The sequence below is a fragment of the Pituophis catenifer genome, unplaced genomic scaffold (assembly GCF_029215685.1).
Source record: "Pituophis catenifer annectens isolate HBS135680 unplaced genomic scaffold, rPitCat1.0.hap2 SCAF_7, whole genome shotgun sequence".
Taxonomy (NCBI): Eukaryota; Metazoa; Chordata; class Lepidosauria; order Squamata; family Colubridae; genus Pituophis; species Pituophis catenifer.
Window position 1 is genome coordinate 43252669 of NW_027256887.1, and position 22319 is coordinate 43274987.

Below are 22319 nucleotides of genomic sequence, written 5' to 3' on the forward strand. Positions count from 1 at the left end.
AGCAAGATGGAGAGGGAGGGAACAAAGTATGCGCAGAGAGAAGATGGGATATTTTTTACTCCATTATACACCCCCAATGTGCCTCATCCCAATTAGAGCCCCAAGCTAGTTTCAGAAGGCCAGAAGAGTAAGAGCGGATCTGACTGGGGGCGGCGGGGGGGGGGGAGCAAGATGTTCCAGAGGGCAGGAGCCACAGCAGAATAGGCTTTTTTTTTGGACCTTGCCTGCCAAAATTCATTGGCTGACAGGGTGCACAGCATGCCCTTTCTGCTGGCATGAGTGGGTGGGCTAATACCGTCAGAATGAGTCAGTTTCTCAGATAGCTTGGACCCATGCCATGGAAAAGGTGATGACCAATATCTTGAATTGGATCTGGAAGCAAACTGGCAGCGAGTGCAGCTTGTAGAGCAGGAATGTAACATGGGTCACTACAGGGACCCAGGAACTGACTATGCAGCTGCGTCTGCATCAGCTGAAGCTTCCAGATACTCTTCAATGGTAACCTGATGTAGAGCACATTCCAGTAGTCCAAGGGTGAGATGACCTGGCTTGACAGACTGAAAGCAGTCCAGGAAAGGGCACAACTGGTATACAACACAAAGTTGTACAAAGGCTCTCTTAGCCACAACTGTAATTAATGAGACTATAATTAATAGACACTAAGACTGTAATTAATTAATTAATTAATTAATTAATTTTACACCAAGACTGTAATTAATAATGCATAGAAAATTCCAGGCAATTTATTTTCTTCTCATTTCTCTATACATGGATTGTTAATTTTATCATTTCAACTCTTTTTAATACATTGTTTCTAATTATTCCAGGTAATTCCTTTTCTGCCTATGGTGTATGATGTATTTGAATAAGCCGCAAAATAAATTCTGTCTGTACTTTGAAAGATTCAGGATGAATATTAATAAAATATTGGCATATACTAGGATTGTCTATGTATGTGTAATAACAAATTCAAATGGATTAAATTCTCACCATTTTAGTATATGGAATACTCAACTACTCATACCTGCAACATCAAATTCAATTTCCAGAGTGACCTTGCTAGTGATAGAAGAATCTCTGAGGAGCTGATTAGCTTCATCAAATGTGCTATCTTCAGTTAGGATCCCATTTATAGTCAGTATTCTGTCTCCTATTTGGAGGATGCCACACCTTCACACAAAATGAAGCAAATAAGATTCCAATATATGGAAAAGGAATAAACCCAATTTAACTGTTATGAAAGATAACAAAATTACATGTTCTCCATTAAAAGCTTGCTCAGTTATCATATCCAAAAATTTGCAATTTGATCTAATTTTCTTCCAAGGAAACTATATCATTCTATGTTTAAGATCAGCATGGTTTTAGTATAAAATATTAACAAAGTAGTTTAAAAAGCAGTGGTGATAATGAGGAGGTTTGTGTTTTTCAATTTCAGTTAAAAAGAGGGGGGGTTTCAATGTTCAGGAGGGTGAAAAAAGTTCTTCGCTTGCAATTGTTAAAGCAGATGTATGTTTGCAAGGGTTGTGTAGCTGCTTTAAAAACTATTCCTGACATTGCAAGAATGTGTATGCACAACTGTTTTCTTAGAGAAAAACAGTATTATTGGTTTAATGACTCAAAACATCCCCAAAAATGAGCTCTGATATTTAAAAACTACTTCTCCTTCTCCTTCTCCTTCTTCTTCACTTCACTTCATTAAACATGAAACTCATTCAATTGAACATTCAAAAATGCATCACAAATACCACTGACTGGTGCTAATGGTTGATACGGGTTCCTGCCAGCATCCTAGGTATCAACCAAATACTTTCTTAAGATGGACGATGTTCCAAGTAGCACAGTTTTTTGCAGTTCCGCTGGTGTTATTGCAGGAATCTGCAATTTGTTGATGTATCTTATAAAATTCTTGGACATGGTACCAAGTGCCCCGATGACAATGGGTATCACTGTTACATGTTTCATCCATAGCCGTGTAGTTTCGATGGCCAGGTCGCGATATTTCATGATTTTTTTCAGTTCTTTTTCGACTCTGGCATCTCCTGGTACCGTGATGTCAATAAATTGTACGTTTCGGTTTTCGACAACTGTGATATCTGGCGTGTTGTGTTCCAAGTGATGATCTGTCTGTATTCGAAAGTCCCACAAGATCTTCACCTTCTCATTTTCTATAACTTTTTCCACTTTATGTTACCATGACTTTTTGGATACAGGTAAGTCATATTTTTTACATAATGATCAGTGGATTAATTTAGCATCTCGGTTGTGTCTACCTTTGTAATCAGTTTATGCAATTTTGCTGCATTCACATATTAAATGTGAAACAGTTTCGACTTTGTTGTTGTAAAGTTGGCAGTTTGGATTGCCGGTGGATATTTGTATCTTTGCTTTCATGGCATTAGTTTGTAGTGCTTGTTCTTGAGCAGTGAGTATTAAACCTTCCATTTCTTTCTTGATGGTTCCCATCTTAAGCCATGTCCATGTCAAGTTGTCATCACATTTTCCTTCAATGTTTTTCAAGTGCTGTCCATGCAAAGCTTTGGTTTTCCATCCATTTAATCTGTCATCCAACTGATTTTCCTTATATTCTGCCTTTGTTTCTGTTGTTTTTATAATGTTCTCTGTTTTCATAGCCTGCAGCAATCTTTCTGTGCTTTGGTTCACATAATCATTCAAACTTCATTTTTCTTCTTCTACAGTTCGATGGATTTGCAATAGCCCTCTGCCCCCTATTCTTCTTGGCAGGTACAACCTGTCGGTGTCACTTCATGGATGTAAAGCGTGGTACATATTCAAAAGTTTAAGTGTTTTCCAGTCCAGGTTTTCCAGTTCAGCTACAGTTCAGTTGATGATTACAGCTGGGTAGCATATCACTGGATATGCCCATGTATTAATGGCTTTAATTATGTTTCCAGCATTCAGTTTTGATTTTAATATTTTGCGGACCCTCCTGATGTATTCCTTTCTCATTGACTCTTTGACTTTTCCATTCAGGATGTTATCTGCTTCCAATATGCCTAGGTATTTGTAACCGTCATCCTTTGCTAATGCTTTCATGATGCTTCCATTTCCCAGGTCTATTCTTTCTATTTTTCCCATTTTTTCCTCGCTGCATGGATAGTATAGCACATTTTTCAAGTCCAAAGTGCATTCTGATGTCGCTGCTGAACAGTTGAACTGTGTTGAGTGTTGATTCAAGTTCAGTGGGCCTTTTCGCTTACAGTTTTAAGTCATCCATGTACAGTAGATGGTTTATCTTGCCATGTTGGATTGAGATTTGGTAGCCCAGTTTTGTGTTTCGTAGGATTATTATCAGTGGAATTAATGCGATGTTGAACAGTAGTGGTGAAAGTAAGTCCCCTTGGAAGATTCCTCATCTGATGTTGACTTTGCCAATGTTCTCCTCATTTGCTCTTAGAACTGTTTTCCATTTTTGCATATTTGCTTCCAAAAATATACAATTTTTTTTGCTGATTCCAGAGTTCAGACAGGTGTTAATTAAGCTATGGGGTAATGTGTCAAATGCCTTCTTGTAATCTATCCATGGCATATTTAAATTTGTTCTTTTGTTTTGCATTTTTGCATTATTATTATTATTATTATTATTATTATTATTATTATTATTATTATTATTATTATTATTATTATTATTGTGACTGGTAAAAATTTAACAGTTCAAGTTGCAACCAAGGACCTAAGAGCTATTAAGGTAGGATCTGTGTATATAGGTAGTTCCGAATAGGTTGGTTTTTTGCAAAGTCAGGATATTCAGGTCTAATAAGTTCAAAATTTCCCTGTATCTAGGCAGTCCTTTGGGTATTGATCCAAGGGCTCCTATTACTATTGGTATAACCATTGATTTCTTCCTCCATAGTCGCTCAATTTATTATTATTATTATTAAAATTTATTTGCCACACATCTTGTTTCAAAGCGACTCTGAGCAGTTTACAGCATAAAAGTATCATATATCAGTTATAACTGAACTGGGAAATTGAAACAGCAATAACACTTAGACTTATATACTGCTGCAGAGTGCATTACAGCACTCTCTGAGCAGTTTACATCATTAGCATATTTCCCCCAACAATCTGGGTCCTCATTTTACCAACCTTGGAAGGACCTTATCAACCTTGAGCCAGTCAGGATTGAATTCCTGGCAGTGAGCAAAATCAGCCTGCAATACTGCATTCTAACCATGCACCACCACGGGTCCTTATACTTTCCTGCTAATCTAAAATAGCAAATTTTTAATTAAGCTTCACAGATTCCATTAGGAAAAATTTATCTAATTATTTTAAATCCAATTGTCTGTCAAAGGTCGTCATCTAGATAACGCAAAGAGTAATTGTGATTTTTGTCATGCCTGATCACTTTTTTTTAAAAAAACACTTTGAAATCAAAATAGGAAAGACAGTATGTCTCACATTTTTTAGTGAACAATCCTGAGAAATTATCTGAATCCAGAAAATAGCTACTGCAAGGGATCAAAGATGTTCTAAGGCTAAGCAATAAAGAGGGCTAATAACTTTACCAATCATTTCAAAGAAACTCACTTTTCTGCTGGACTGTCAGCTTCTATATAGGAAATCAGAGGTGGAGATGATAATGTCTCTGTAGCAAACACACTGCCCTGGAGTTGTATTCCAAATCCTACAATCGGATCAGCTGTCAACACTACTTCGGTGGTTTCCGTGTGAACAACTTGCCCTGCCAAGCCAACAGTGCTAGAGGCTAGTGATACTGTAAAGTATATTAAAGAGAAACAATGACATTCAGAATGATAGCAAGTGAATTCATTTTCTGATACAAATACTATCTATGTAAAAACTGTAATAAAATGTCAAGTGTCACAATTTTCAGTTAGAATACTGAAAATTCAGAATCAACATATAGTAGTACTTAGCTAAACCTAGGAAGAGCAAGGAATGTTAGAATTAGTGCTTGGGTGCATAGGTGAAAGAGATGATCTAAAACCCCGTAGGTCAGTTATTTCAGTCACAGAATCAGAGGATTGGCTGTCTTTACTCCAGTCAAATTTCTGGTCCTTAAATACTCAGCTTCTAGAAAGTCCCAGCCATGTGATTGATATGTTTTATTACCAGGCTTGTAATACTATTTTAATACAAAGGGTAATGCAAACTGTATACATCCTGCAGTCAAATATATTCTAGATTGTCTTTAAAAAGCTACACTTATTAAATTTTGTATTTTAAGTGTCCTGTTTATAAATATTTATTACAGAAAAGCCTGACTATAGTACAGAAGGAAAGCTGTGTATAGTAGATATTTGTGAAAATAATAACATTGGGTTACATGCACTGATACAAAAGTTAATTTTTTTTCTCATCCAGGGAGACCTTCTTATGCTTCTCTACCATGGCCATTTTGCTCAAAATTTGTTCAGGAAAGATTTCAACCTTTTAAAACAGCAGTCCCCAGCCTTTTGGGCACCAGGGACCAGTTCTGTAGAAAACAATTATTTCACGGGCTGGGCATATGTGGTTTCGCGTGCTATCTAGATCCCACACAGTCCATGCAGGCCACGCAAATAAAGCTTCGCTCACTTGCATGGCCACAGATGGGTACTGGTCTGCGGCCCAGGAGTTGTGGACCTCTGTTCAAAAAGATTTAGCAAGTCCATTAATGATGTAATCTTGATGGAAAATCATCCATATGTCTCCATTTTGGATACAAATATTAGATGAATAGCTACAATCTACCAACTGCAATCACAATAATAGATTTGTATATAATTATATAAGGCTACAAGTTTCTATAAGAGAAATTGTCAAGCTTCTACTTAGCAGATAAAAATGACTACCGTTTTTATAAGTTTAGTTAAGGAGAGAAGCTCATAAACCAAAAAAGCAGGAATAAAAAACTACCAGAAGATATTCTTTCATGAAGATTGATTTGCTCCAAGACTGCTTCCTTAATTGCTGGATTGTTATGAGACTGCTTCCTGAGGCTGCTTGCAGATTTCCAAACCCATAAACATGACTTTACAAGATCTCAAAGAAGATTTTACTGATAAAGAATCCTGTCTAGCTACTGTCCATTAGTACTGTCCATTATCTACTGTCCAAAGAATTGGAAGCAGCTGAACAATAATGTAGGCATAAAATAATTCATTCATTTACAACTCCAAATAAATCTTATTTACAGTGTACTATACAGTATATAGATGTGACTCATAACCGTGTTCTAAAACATATAACCTTTGTGATCACCTACATGAGCTTTTGAAGTCCTTCTTTTTCATTCTTCTTCTCATCAATGTTCCTCTTGGACTAGTAGAGTAGAGGCTGCGTGGTAAAGTTCCCATGTTTAGTGAACTCAAGCTGTATGCACTCATGGAGGCAGGAGAGAATGATGAAGATACCAAGGCTGTTGAAAGAGAAGGGCACATTTGGTGCAAAGCATTCTAGATTTGGTGTTTGTAACTATCTGTTATAAGATGGACACTGCCTAAAGTTTATAAGTCTCCACTAACCAAATCAGAAACTTAATGAAATCTAGGCATCAAATCACAATTTTTAGATTGAAGTCTATTATTTAAAAAAACTCTTATCTTGAACAAAAGCATAACTTTGTTTTTCTTAACTAAATAGGCAATTGTCATTCTCATAATTACTTCAACCATTTCTAAACACACAGTTATGTGAAATAATACATACCAATGTGATTAGAAATCACATTTTCAAATCTAGCATTTGAAAAAGATAATTTCTGACATAGATTTTGCATTTAAAAGTATTTCCTTGAAAAAGTACTTAACTGTACATCAATGTGTTTAGGAAAACTGGAACCTCTGTAGTTTTCAAAAACTTTCATTCCTTATGAAAATGAGAATTAAAGCAGGAAAAGATACTATGTCAGAAATAACCTGAACGTGCTTGTGACAAACACTTAGACCCTATGAAACCAAAAGGTTTTAAAGCCAGAAATAGGAAAAGAATATGAGAAAAAGAATGTCATTAGGAAAACAACAATAACACAACAACAACAACAGATGTCTGAAGGAAAAAGTATGGAACATTACAAAGACTTTTTTGAGGTGGTGTTTTCTGGCATTTCAAAGCTGGCATCCTGAAATGATCAGAGTGTTTGGTGTTATAATGGTGGTAACTGAGGGCACTGCTGTGGCTCTTGGCATAAGGATCCCATAGAATCTGCTTGTTGCTCCTTTGAACCTTTACTGCCCACATGAAGGAATGAGAGAAAATACATATTAAAAAAATGAAAAGAAAAGAAACCAGAAAATTATGAGTAAATGGGGAAAAGTAATTGGATAATATAAATAAATTAAAAAGGGAAATGAAAGTAATTGGATAAATATCCTGTTCCTACCACCTTCCTTTTTCTGGTGATAAGCAAATCCTAGAATGTATGCCACAACCTTCCACAATACCAGCACTGATGGGTTTGATACTTCAAAAAAAATTCTGAACATCTTCAATCAATTTTTAATCTGCCCCTGTCTTTAGCTACCGTTATGAAACCCTTTCAAGAAATCATTTAATCCAACATTATCAGCATAAATAAGATACAATTGGTAATTAAACTTAGAAAATATCCACCCCCTTAAGTGAATGTGTATATATTAAAAAACCAAAAACCAAACAAGAGGCTATATATTTTTCATAGTAATTTACTATGTGGTTTACATGTCAGTCATTTCAATTTATTACTTTGACATTTTAATTTTATCAGCATCTATCACTGGTACTATATTATTTAGGGCAATGAATTCCATCTCTTAAACATCAAAACAAAAATTCAATGTTGGAGAATTATTAATAAAGACAAAACAGAAATTCAAAGTCATAATTTATTGCTCTGAATTTCTTCAGACTATTTTTCATCGCAAATGCAAGAAAGGAAACGAATGCTATTCCTTGTAATGGTCACTTCTGAATCAAATTTACCTTAAGAATTCTCCCCTCCCCTCCCTCCATCAAAAGGTAAAAGGGAGGGTAAAGTAATCCTAAATTTATTAAATATACATTCTTCAAAATATATGAGAATTTCCAATTCTTATATTGTCATGGTGGCGCAGTGGTTAGAGTGCAGTATTGCAGGCTACTTCTACTGACAGCTGGCTACCTGCAATTTGGCAGATCGAATCTCACCAAGCTCAAGGTTATTCAGCCTTCCATCCTTCCGAGGTGGGTAAAATGAGGAAATTGTGGGGGCAATATGCTGACTCTGTAAACCGCTTAGAGAGGGCTGGAAAGCACTATGAAGCAGTATATAAGTCTAAGTGCTATTCCTATTGCTGGTGCTATTGCATTGTTAAAATGTTAAATTATTATATATTGACACAAAAAATGAAAAAAAATATAAAATAGGCTTCAAATTTCTCCTTGCTTATTCACTAAGGACTGAAAGGAAGTTTCCTCTTAGATTCTTTTATCAATCATATTTGTATATTTTTCTCCTGGGTTGTCTAGGTATAATGTTGCTGCAATTAACAAACATAAGAAACATTTTAAACACTGAACAGAGCATGTTCTTATTCACCAGTAATTTGGAAAGAATTACACATCTTTATTTATTATTAAATTTATATTGTTTCTTTTGTACAGATACTTAAAATAGATTAGAATAAAATAAAATATACATGAAGTCAAAATTAAAATCAGTAACAATGAAATTAACAATTATAAGCTTGGAAAAAAGTTTGTTCCTAATTTTGGGGAGTGGAATCAAATATTCTTTTCTGAGGAGTACTGTACATAATACAGGATCAGAGCCTCATAGAAGAAGATCCTCTCCCACATATCAAATAGGTGAACCTCTCACAATGGGCAATCTTCAAAAAAGTTTCTCCTGCTGATCATGACCAGGTGTGTTCCTACAGTACTGGGAAAGGTTGCCTCTCAGAGAGTCAGGCTGTATATTTTTAGGGCTTTAAACATGAACCACAGCATCTTCACTTGTTCTTAGTAGGCAACTGGCTTTCATTATCTTTCAATACAGGACTGAATCCTGTACCTTTGCACCGGGTAATAAATTAGCCATCACATTCTCCACCAGCATTTTACCCCCAAATAATGCATGTACAGTATCAAGAGAGATTGCAGTGTGTATAACTATCAGTAAATCTGGCTGGCTCAGGGTTGCAGTTTCATGTACTAACCATACTTGTGCAATTGTGCTCTTACTCCGCCTTTCTCCTGAAATCCAGGGACAGCTAGGGGTCAAGATGTAATCCCAAAGTTTACAAGTGCTCTTTTTGGGGAGAACACCCCAACCAAAACAAATTTTATCTCAGTTCCTGAGTTCAAATTTCTTTTGATCAATAGTGCCTTTGCCTTATCTGAAATTAATTTCAGCCTTCAGTCCTTTATCAAGACCATTATCAAAATCAGATAATGTTTAAGGATGTTGATTAAGCCCTGGGAACTGGATATAGAAAACAGCAGAGTCGATATCATTAGCATTCTGATATTCCACTCCAAAACTCTGCATCCTTTCCTTAGCAGTTTCACATAGATATTAAACAGTATAGGTAACAAGGTAGAACCTATCACTATGAGATAACTGAGATTAATAATCTGGGTACCACAAAACGCACATAACCTTACCACTAAATCACATGTCCTCAATACCATGGACAATAGCATCAAAATTCCTGAAGAATATGGGAGCTCCCCATTTCTAGCTTCTGAAACAGACATCCACCAGCATAACTGAATCACTCTTGGTACATCTCACACTGACTAAAATGGGTGCAGATAATTATTTTATCTAAATCCTATGGGGCTGTAAAATTACTACTTTCTCAACCACTCTACCCATGGAGAAGAATGCTTGAGCCTGACTTATAATTACAGAGATCTTCCAAATCAAAGGCTTTTTGCAGTTAACAATCTTATAATTGCCTTCTTAAGCAGATGACAACCGATACACATTCAGAGAGGGACTGATCAATTCTCTTGACCAGTGAAAACTTGGCAGATTTAATCATCCAGGAAGGACAATGATTGAGTACTTTCTGAATGAAAAGAGACACTATCGCTATTCATGCATTTCACACTGAATTAACTAGATTATGCCTAGCCCATAAAATACACCATATGCTTCCCTTGTTTTAGTGTACATTTTGTAGCAAAGAATCTTTTCTACTTGTGAAAGTTCCCTTTATGATTATGAACACTGATCTTTCAAGGAAAGGACCATAAATAGGAATGTAGAAATTATGCCAAAATTTGAAAGTTGTGCACAAAGGATTCTGGGACTGAAGAAGTTTCCTCATAACTCTTTTCTATCATCTTGCCTCTTCTTAGGTATAATGTTTTAAAAAATATTTACTATGCAACTGACTTTTTCTTAAAACCAAAGTTATTACTTTAGTCTCCAGTCCTATTGTAATATCAAGATATTTTTTTTGTGAGAAATACAAGAGAAAGAAATATTCCTCTTGTGATATTTCCTTTCTTTTTGCCTGTTAGTGCCTGTTTACTGACAGTAATTAGTTATCATTACCACTCTAACTTGCATTTCACTCCACCCTAAATCTTCTAATTTATTATTTAAGATATTAACATATAGTTATCACTGCTTTGTACAAGAAGATGTTCTCTTAATCCACCTTGGATAACTAAGCAATATTCTTGCTAGTAACTAGCAATATTCTTGCTAGCAATATTCTTTCATGTTAACACAGTAACATGAAATTTTGTTTGAGCAAATTTAATTTTTGCTTCGTGTCAGCCAAAGTCCTATTAACCAAGTCCTAAATATCAGCCAGTCTTATATTGGCTGAAAATGATCCCAAATTTATACTCAGAGGAATATTCAAAATGCACAGAACTACATTGTTGCATATAACAACAATAAATAAGTTAGTTAAAGCAGTATAGAGTGAAACACCTATTGATAATGGATACCTATAAAAATAAAATTATATACAAATCTTTGAGCAAGACTTCAGCACCTCTATTCACGTGAAGCACATTTATTCCAATCAAGTCCCAATGAATTCAAACAGCTGTGTGAAAATAATTCAATAAACATAATGGAAATATAATCATCCTACCATGTTCTGGTCCTTTAAGTGCAAGACGTGTCTGATGATGGGGAAGGATCTCTAGTTTGACATTGTCAGAAGTATTAGCCAAAAATTGTGTTGCTTCAGCCAAAGTACAATATTCCATGCTAGTACCATCAATAGACAGAATATGATCACCTATATGTAATGCACCACATCTATGGAAAAAAAGAAAACATTTCAAAATAGTCCTGTATGATTTTGAAGTATATCGTTCACTGGTTTTACAGCTATTTCTTTCAGAATTTTTCTTTATTTGATTACAAGACTGATATGGCAGGATTACCTTTATGGAATCCATGCTGATTTTTATTTGGTAAGGCTTTTCTTCAATGTACTTAGAAAAAAATAATTTTGGTTACCATTTCTGCCAGTTTGTCTAGAACAGGCAGGTAACTAACCTGCCTATAATTCCCAGAACTCTCCAGAGTCACCAAAGAATTGCACAGATTGAAAGGAGCGCAAATTGAATTCAACTAAATAGTTGGAATAATTTTTTGAAGAAAATGTAGCATTAAAGATTTAGCAGATATTTGGGGAGGAATAACTTTACTGAAAGAAAGCATTTTTGGAGCTGAGATTTTGAGTTTACAAACATGACCTGTCTACAATTTAGTTCTTTCTGATGGTTCTGCTATCCATACTCTTAATGTGTGAATTGCTCTTCTGAGTGCCAGATTATGTTTCCATATGATTTGTATACAGATGAATGACATAACAGGGAGCACTACAACTCACCTATCTGCTATACTTGCAGATTTTATTTTATCTATAACAATGACTTGCTTGCTGCAACACATTGAGGTAGATAGTGCAACGCCCAGAGCAGAACCAGCAGTTTTGGCAACTTCGACAAGCAGTGGCCCAGAAGCTGTTGTTACTGAATCTGTAAAAGCAAATGTCAGTGCTTAATAACGGCATATTTAATTCATTTTGAAGGACTCCAATAAATAATTTCCAAAATGGATTTTAAAACAGTGGATGTATATCTTTCCAACCAAATAACAATTAGTAAAATACTTTGGCTTGCTATTTTAAAAATGGCTATTGTATCAGAAACAAGATTTGAAAGTACAATAACAACTGCCTTGAATACAGCTATTTTGATATAATTCTATTTCATTATATTTAGCACTTGGGCTTGTAGTTCTAAATCTGCAAAGTAACAATCAATATATGTCTGCAATATTGCCTGTTTTAACCAATGCCAATTATTATCATCTTATTAGTGCCAAGTGTGTTATTTAGATCAGCATTAGCAAAAAAAAAAAAAAAATTATTATTATTAGTTCAATTTATAAGCTGCCTTTCTCCGGAGACTCAGGGCGGCTATGCATACATGCAAGATATGCATACATGGCAACTATATTGAATCAATACCTCTGAAACTCAGAAAGACATCTGTTTAATAGACTGTGAACTATTTCAAATAATGCATAACACTTAAATTGAAAGATTAAACTACATATTGTATATAGTTTATACCTATAACTCTGGGAAAACAGAAATAATCCAAAATGTATTGTTTTACTGCAATTTTTACATATTTGCACTGATTACATAATATCCTGCTGAAACATCTTCCAAGAAAGACCAAAGAATATCTATTATCCCAATCTTCATGTTTTAAGATTCCAACCACACTATCACCAAGTCAGTGATTAAATTCTGTGTGGCTGCAGTGAAAACAATGGCAAAAATAATGCAAATGTAACAATAATGCAATTTTGATTTTGAATTGAACAGCCCTCTCTCAACAGAGGGGAAGGGATACGACATCATCTATTTCCAGTCTACAATACAGTCCTTTCAACAATTCCACGAAGGCTCCACAGCCATTTGCACTACTCGGGTGACCCTGATAACACAGATAAACCTCCAGGTGACCTCAAACAGGGGTGTCAATATCACGTCATCACGGAAGTGTCATGTGACATATCGGGACTTTTCCCCCTTTCGCTAAATCGTGAGTGGGTGTGGCCAGCATGTGATGCATCCGGACCACGGACCAGGAGTTTGACAGCCCTGCTCTAAAAGAAGGCAACGACCAGCTGTCTGCAAGGAATATAAATCTTTCCATTCCCCACCATCCAACCAGAGCTGAAGAAGCTTCTTGCATGAGAAGTGAAACATCTTCAAAGAAAAACCAGAGAGTCCAGTTACCTCTTGACAAAGCACCTTTGGGACAACTATGACCTGGATGACTGGGAATCACCATAGCCATCAAACAGAAAATGTTTTAGAATATTCCTCTCCAAAAGTCACAAAATAGCATACAAGATATTAGCTCTCTATAATGCAGAACTCTGGATGATTTTTTTCTCCCTCTGAATTTATTTTACCATCTAGCCATGAAGTTCTCTGCAGCTGGAATCTTACTCATTTAAAGTCCTTTTGGGGGGAAGGGGAGACAGCCAAAGGAACATGGCTGTAATACATTAAGTCACTGGAAGAAGTTGGCTACAATTTTTGGTCTCCAGTTTTTAGGGAGTTAGGTTTGTGATCTTTGAGTTTGGTAGATTAAGTTTTACTATCCTGATATGGATTTTGGCATTTTTCTTATGATAAAGATGGTTACTTCTAGTTCTAATTGAAAAGATAAAGGCATAATTCAATTTTAGCTCAGCAGAATGTGAAAACTTTTCCACAGTAACTGTGACAAACACAAACCATAAATTGCTTCACATAATTTGCTATTTCCAGGGTTTCGTAGAAATTTAAAAAATGTGTTAAGTTTAGACTTTACCCAATTATGTTTCTAATGTCCTTTAAAATGCAAGAAGTAAATGCAGACTACCAAAATATTAAGAAAAAGTTGTGGCAAAGATAATAAATAAATACAAAGCCAAGACAGATTAGTTTATCGTGTTCAAGTAAGAACATTACTGTAAAAATGAATAATAAATATATAAATTACTCATGCACAAAACATACTTAAATTATTAAGATATTTACAGATTGACTACAGTAAAGCATTCATATAACATGTTCTGTATTGGCTATGTAATTATATAATATATGCTGATGAAATATGGACGTGGAAAGTACTCATAGAATTTTATTTTGTTATTAAGTTTTCCTACTTCTGCACATTACATCTCAATGAGCACACAAGACTTGATTAAAGCTTCCCAGAGACCCTCTAATTGCTTCCAGCTTGCTAATAACAACCTGGGCTTTTTAATCAAACAACAGGATACTTTTTCCCTTAAGAAACCTAATCACGACAAAGGAGAAATACTTTCAGCATTCCACTCAAATAGGAATTAGAATGCAAATTTGATTTCTGTAAAACCAAAGAAAGTGATCATCTCCCCCATCCCTTTGAAGAATATTCTGGAAAGAAGGCTTATTTGTTGATATAGGAAATGTGGATAAACAAAATTATCTTGACAGATTCAAAGCTTTGTTTCCAGATGAATGTGCTCCACAGAATTTATTATAGAATTTGGATGAAAGTCCTGTTACAAAGTCCATTTATTCTTCTCTGCCACTATTACCCAAGGCTACTAGAATTATTTCATCTATTGTTTTTGAAGATTGAATTTCTCTTACAAGCAAAAACACTGAACAAACCATCTACTTCATAGTATAAGTGTGCAGCATTTCATGTTCATCTGCACAGGAATAAGAGTTATGCATAAAGATATGTAGTGCTAGCTTACATGTTGGGCTAACAATTTGGAGAACTTAATGCAGGATTTTATAGCTGCCTCAATTTGTTGATAAACTATAGCTGTGATGGCGAACCTATGGCATGCGTGCCAGAGGTGGCACACAGTGCCCACTCTGATGGCACACGAGCCGTCGCCCCAGTTCAGCTCCATTGCGCATACATACGTACTTCCCACCAGCCAGCTGGTTTTCTGTTCTCTGCTGTGCATGTGTGAAGTGCAGGGCACATGCAGGGAGGCCACATGCGCATGTACAGAGGCAGGATACGTGCAGGGGACTGCGTGCATGCACAGAGGTAGGGCGTGTGCGGAGGGGCCATGTGTGCATGCATGGAGGGGCCACACACGCATGCATGGGGTATGGGACACATGTATGGGATTGCAAGCACATTGCATTTTGGGGGTTTGGGCGCACATGCGTGCATTTGTGTGTGCACGTGCAAGCTTTTGACAGTCGGTCCAGAAAAGGTTAGCCATCATTGATCTATAGACATTCCTACAAGTATGAAACCATTTTCAGACTTTAAATATATATGGATTACATTGCAGTGATTAAAACTGCAGCGATTAAAACTGAAACTCAACACAATAGATGTTTTAATGTATTACACACACATATTTTCTACAAGACTGCATACAAAGTATTTCAGAAGTGTGAAAAATATAGTTATTCAGCAATTAGAAGGCACTTTGCAAAGGTAATCTTTCTAAACATGCATTGCATGTTTAAATTGTTGCACTAAACTGCCATATTCTCCAAAGTTAAAGAGGCCTTGATGAATTCAGTTGGAACAGGAGAAGTTAATTTCTTCAAAAAACTACAGAAGCATTTAGATATTGTACAGCATAACCTTGTTACCTTATTACTAGTAAATTGTTGATATTGACCATTTCTGAGGAGCTGGTGTCCATGTATAGTATTTTTGTTTGAATTTGTTTTTGCCAATTTAACAGTGTACATACTTGGCAGAATTCATGCTTCATTAATCAAAGTAACCTTTTATGTATCTCAGATCTTGTGAGAAAAATCAGAAACTCTATCAGTGAGCAAGTAGAGGGTGAAATGTCAAAGCTATCACTGATTCCCTGTCAAAAGTTTGCATTCTATCTATTTCACTTTGTTAATTAAATGTGAAACCTAATGCCTCAAGTACCTTAGAAAGAATTATATATCAGGGGATGTGATGGCTCAGTGGTTAAAAACGCTGAGCTTGTCAGCAGAATAATGACAGAGCAGATTCGAGACCCAAGTGCCATGCAATGGGGTGAGCTTCGATTTACTTGTCCCAGCTCCTGCCCACCAAGCAATTCAAAAGCATGCAAATGTGAGTAGATAAATAGGTACCCCTTCGGTGTGAAGGTAACAGTGTTTTATGTACCTCAGTATATAACCATGCTGGCCACATGACCATGAAAAAGTCTTCAGACAATGCTGGCTCCCTTGGCTAAGAAACAGAGATTAGCACTGCCTCTTAGACATGACTCTAAGTAGAATATATAAAAGAAATAAATATTTCAAAGTTAGATTTATTCTTACGAGTGCTGGCTGTAAAAGCCAGAATATAAGATACACAATTAAATCTTTTGTATCTAGAGGTGGCTTCCATTATAACCAACAAAATCAGCCCTTCAGGAATCCCAAAAATGTTCTTTATTGTGAAAAGATAGAAGGACAGATTCTTGAAAGGATCATCCTCTGCCCTAACTTATACCAAACAATATCAAGCAGGGTTATTTTGAGGTTCTTTCTTACACTTTCCTTTTCAACAGACTGTCAAATCTTTTCTGAAAGTTCCTTCTGAATGATTTGCTCATTTATTCCTTGTTCCCAATGCCAAATCTATCTTCTTTCACAATACAGGAGAGTGCTTACTTGATGACTGACAACTTTGTCCAGGCACTCCCCAAGGCAGAATAGTAAGATCAAAAAAGTTAATGTTTGGCCTAAATCAAATAGATTGCAATAGTTTGACTATAGTTGTGTTGTGAGGTTTTAAAAGACAGTGGAAAATATGACTACAGATGTACTACAATGAGGAGGGAGCACATGAGGCCAAATCCTTGCAACATACCACAGGCAGGCAGACAGGCAGGCAGGCAGGCAGAAAGATCTCTTATGTCTTGTCAGCTTCTCACAAGAAAATTCTATGAGGAAGCCAGCAGGAAGTCAGAAGTTGCTCCCACTCTCACTGCTTTTTTGCCCACCAGTGGCCATCTCCCCCCCCCCCCCCCCGGTTAGGTAAGAAAATATCTCTAAAATGACGAGCCAATAGGGCATGGGTTGTCTAGTATAGTTAGTAAACCAATAATTAAGAAATAGACATGGTCTGTTGATTATGAACAAAATTAGCCTAACATACAATTAAAAAACAGGAATGAATATGCTCTACTTTGAAAAGTAAATCTAAAATTGACTTCCGGTTTGGCATTGCTGCGTTATGGTCATGGGTAGCAGGGCTCCGCGAACCCAGGCTGAATCCTCATCATTGGAGGGCCCTAAAGGGCTAAAGCAGTGGTTCCCAACCTTTTTTTGGCCATGCCCCACCTAAGCATCTCTAAAATCCTGATGCGCCCCCCCTTTGTGGCATATAATTCTTACTATTCAAAAAGTGACTCCTACTCACACGAAGGAAGCCTAAAAGGCCATTAACTTGGTTTAAACAAGGTTCCAAGGTTCCAATTGCCCCCATTAAAAATCAAATTACCCCCCCCCCCCTGTGAAATTTGGTGGTCCTCCCCATGTTGGGAACCACTGGGCTAAAGTCACCCTGAAGGGGTAATAAAGAAAAGAGGGGCATCTTGCAGATCACGGAGAGCAGTGGCTCGTCTGCTTGATCCGTGGCTCCCTCCCATCCAACAATGAAGACGAGAGGTGGCCATTATGGCCGCTGTGAAGCTGGGACAACTGAAGAAAGAAATGTGTTGGAGCGATTCATGAACAGTGGATTGGGACTGGGTGAGGTGATTTTCAACTTCTATACTAAAGATCTAATCCCAAAGAAAAGAAATTCCAAAAGAAATACTCTCTAAAGCGGTGAGAAGGCAGTGAATAAACACTCAGAGAAAGATTATAGGCTTGAAAGAAAGTGAAACCTAAGGGGAGAACACAAAGGTTTAAAATATAGAAAGACTGGCCTGGAATATTTTATTAGTAATATTTTGAAAAGGCATTTTAAAATGCTAGGAATATTTGGTTGATTATTGGAAGAAATTGTTTGAAGAAAATCGGAACAGCAATCAGCTGTTAGATTCTGTATAAAGTTGAAATTTTAGGCGAAGGTGCCATCTACTGGTGAAAGAATATATATTATATTTTTACAAGGCTGGGAATAACCTTGTAATAATTGGAGAATTGATAAGGCAGAAAAGAGAGTGAAGACAATCAACACCTGGAAGGCTGCCTTTTTGCGTATTGTTTTATACTTATTTGTTTCACAGCTAAAGGGGAACAAATTGCGAGACTTTTGAAGATTTCTAAGTAGAGTAGATTACAAATACCAGGAATTATCATTGAAACTGAAGAGTTCACTATGTGGTTTAAGAAAACATGGGGAAATCTGATGGATCACCTAGGATTATAAATGTTGTCTGATAACTGCTTAAGTAGAGAAAGAAGAAAAATTTTTAAAAAAATTTTTAGGAGAACTTAGAAGGAATAAACCAGCCTGTTGAGGATTATAAAGAACTATAAATATTGTGTATCCTGAGGAATAATTTTTGAAACTGGGTAAACTGTTCAATATTGGCTTTTTGGTATTACAGATAACTGAGACTTTGGGACTTTGGTAGATTATTGAGTAATTTTTTGATCCATCAAAATAAGGCAAAATGCTTCAACAGGAAAAAATAAGTGCATTTCAAAAAGAAATATTATTGATGTTTCAAAGTATTCACAAAACTCTAACAAGGAACCACAGGGAGATAAAGGATCTAATACATGATATAATTGTGAGTCCAAAAAACTCTCAGCAAATTACAATAAAAAATGAACAAGAAACCCAGGAAATAGAGGAGAAAATAGGAAGAACAGAGGAAAGGATAGAACAGATAAAACACAAATGAAACAAGACAACAAGAAGAAAGAGATAATAAAAACTTATGAAACAGATCAGACAGATAATATATATTAAGAGATCAAACAATAGAACTGGATAAAGAGAAAGACATTTCTGAAGTCAAGATAGAGTCACTGATAGGAGTATTGAAGGTCTGGCAGCGAGAGGTAGATGTAGAGACAGATGAAATACTTAGATCAAACATGAATGATGCATGGAGATACAAAATTCCAAGAGAGAAGTATGGGAGACATGCCAAAAAATCAGCAAGAATTGAAATACTAAAACGGGCAAGAGATGATGGATAGAAATAGAATACATAATATATGATTTGTACTATTAAGAATTAGAATAGAAGTAGAAATTAGAAAGGGAGAAAATATTATTATGCATTTTCCTATACAATATTTTGAAATTAATATGTAGATGTAAAGATTAGAAATTGAAAGATGATTTTACTACATATACTTAAATAAAATTACTATTGTTATTAGTATTGCGTATTAAAATATTGAATAATTTAAAGGATTATTCAAGGATTAAGGATTATATACGTGGTGAAGCAAATACTAACATGTTAATAAGTTCAATTTTAATATTTATAATATTATTATAATCATGTGAGTATTAATAATGTAACTAATATTATCAATATTACCACTATTATTATGTATCAAAACTAATGATATCCTGATGCCACACTGTTTATGTATTTAATACTTTGTGTGTGTGTGTGTGTGTGTGTGTGTGTGTGTGTGTGTGTGTGTGTGTGTGTGTATAAAGAAAAGTAAATCTAAAATTTAGATTTTCAGAAAATGCTTTACAGAAATCAGAATCTTCACTGTAATTTCAGGGGAACAACGAGTATAGCTGAGAGAGACAGGGCAATTAATGCCTCTGCTGGATTTGAAAGCTCACCTTTAAGTGCATACCACTATAAATTGTAGAAAGAGCTCTAGTGCTCCTAAAATAAGTTCAATTGATAGAATTCCACTTTTTGGAACAATTGTTTATTATTTAAGAGCAATATCTACAACTAGAAATAGTTATGGGAGGGAAAGGGAAAGGGATAAAATAAATACACAGAAATCTCTTCAGGGAAAGTAATCCAAAGAAAGAAATTCTAGCTATGATTATGTGCCCTACCTTTCTTTTCTCACTGTTAAACTAAATTGCTCTGAGTTGAAAGAGAGGCAATAATTATTCTGGATGTGAAAGCCAATAATTAAAAAATTAGATTTCTCCAAAACATACCCTAGGTTGTTGTCTGCAATTTTGCTTGTGAACTGTTATGCTTCCTATGAATGGAAGGAATTAGAGTCTAATTGTGTACTGTAGTCATGTTTCCAATTCTCTTCCTTCTCTTAACCATAATTATGGTAGCTGAATTAGTATGTAAAGACAAAGATTTTAGCTCTATTTTCACCTTATTTCCCTGCTATCCTCCTCCTTTTCCCCCACCCCTAGTATTAATTTCTTTCCTAGCCTGACAGTAAAAAAATGAAATGTCATTTGATGTTTCATTGAATCCTGACTGCAATACTTACTGTATGTGTAGAAAAAAACAGGCTGATGCAGTACTATTTGATGCTTTCATACAAGTTAATCAAAGCACTAAATGTATCAAGCAGGAGATAAATTTTATGGGTGTATGCAAATTATTTAAAAGCAGGTAATTAGCCCATTATATTTACATTTAAATTCCAATTCTCATAAGCACTCTCCAGCACGATCAGTTATGTTGAACAAGGTCCAACATCTTCTAAAGGGACATGTGTTTTCCATCCCTTGACAAGCCTCTTTGATGTGCTTTGTTTTGAGATGCCATGAAAATGATCAAATGAAATTTAAACTACTATCCTAAATATACACATTAGCTATGAAGCTATTGACAAAGACACATACCACAGGCCCTTTACAATATTATAAAAACACTTCAGTACGTGTACAAGCTTTTGAGTTGGCATACAAATGTGGGCAATTATCAATAGATCCAGGTAAACAAAAACTTCATTTGGATTATACCAATATTCAAATAAATATAGTTAGGTAAACGATATCTAACTCTGGAAATATTGTATTCGTGTTAGGTGTCAAATATAGACCAAATATATGACCAGAGGTTCAATAATTCCATTACTGCATAGAATAAAGATTCCAGATACTTTAATCAATCAAGTGTGAATTTGCATATACAGATTCATATTATTCAAATTGCTACAGTAGCACCTCAGTACTTGACTGCTTTAAAACTCATCGAATTCGGTACTTGATGTGTTTTAATGGGAAAATGATGTTCTGATACTTGTTTGTTTGGTACATGACATGCTGCAGCAGGAAGAGGAAGATGGATATGGAGAACAGACAGGATGTTGGCCATGCCAGAAAAGTTTCTGCCAAGGAATAGAATAACAGAGTTGGAAGGGACCTTGGAGATCTTCTAGTCCAACCTCCTGCTTAGGCAGGAAATCCTATACCATTTCAGACAATTGGTTATCCAATCTCTTCTTAAAAACTTCCAGTGTTGGAGCATTTACAACTTGTGGAGGCAAAGGAAGCAGGAAAGGCCACAGAAGGCAGACAGGACGTTGGCCATGTTGGGAAGGACTGACATAGGAAAAGGGATAGACCAGAAGTCCTTCCTGGCTGAAACAAAGGGTCACATAGTAAGTCGCATGGTTTGTTTGCTACTTATTGTTAATGACAAGTACCAAGCTACCACTGTATTTATTATTAATAAAAAAAGCAAATTCTCTGGTTCTAAATTACATACCAATTTTCAATAGTTATGTCTATAGAAATAAGGTTAGTGGCACTGAGTAGTCTGTTTGCCAATGAGCTACCAACAATGTATATGGGACATTTAGGGCAGCCCTTTTTCTATCTAGGTATTTTCCTCCCAAATCAATGACAGGAGGAAAGCACATTAACGTAGCTCAGGAATCTCCAAACCCACAACTTTTCTATTATTATCATATTATTAGGGTTCCAAGTAACACCCCCAACAAAATCAAACTCCGAGGCTTGAAGTTCCTCAAAGCTAACTTTTATTAGAGATGCCATATTGGCACATCTGGGAAAACCCAAATCTGAGAGCTTCCGAGTTTTCCACACCCAAAAGAAAATTCAAGACCTTGCCCCCCTCCCACATGTCCACCACACATCCAATCAGGTACCATCCAGAAAAGAAGATATCTCCTCATTCTTCTCAACACAGCTGCAGGGCACCATGACCTTGATTTCCTATACAGAATTTTATTTTGACTACATATCTTCTTCCCTCTATGCAATCCCCTCTCCCAATTTCCCACAGTAGGATTTGTGGCAGGACTGAAGCCTGAAGGCACAAAGGTAGAAAGATGGCTTCCAGGTCTGACACATATTTTCTATTTATATATGACTATAATTCAATCAATATTCCTAGCAAGGAACATAATCATTTAAAACATCCACAGTATAGAGAAAAATATTAATTATATTTTTTAAAGACATAAACAATGCAACAAATAGAATATATCCAGAGGTGGTGTTCA

General features: G+C 35.8%; 1 protein-coding gene across 4 annotated transcripts in view; it reads right to left on the reverse strand.

Annotated features, from left to right (window-relative positions):
• GRIP1 (glutamate receptor interacting protein 1) overlaps positions 1-22319 on the reverse strand; it is a 416635-nt gene that overhangs the window by 36355 nt on the left and 357961 nt on the right. For 2 of the 4 annotated variants that reach the window (XM_070947983.1, XM_070947982.1), the window contains exons 8-13: positions 11796-11943; positions 11046-11215; positions 7047-7199; positions 6236-6394; positions 4555-4741; positions 1025-1170 (exon numbers count right to left, since the gene is read on the reverse strand). In XM_070947983.1, coding sequence (XP_070804084.1) covers positions 1025-1170; positions 4555-4741; positions 6236-6394; positions 7047-7199; positions 11046-11215; positions 11796-11943 — 963 coding nt within the window. The remainder of the gene's footprint in view (positions 1-1024; positions 1171-4554; positions 4742-6235; positions 6395-7046; positions 7200-11045; positions 11216-11795; positions 11944-22319) is intronic. The other 2 variants (XM_070947985.1, XM_070947984.1) reach the window with 1 other exon arrangement.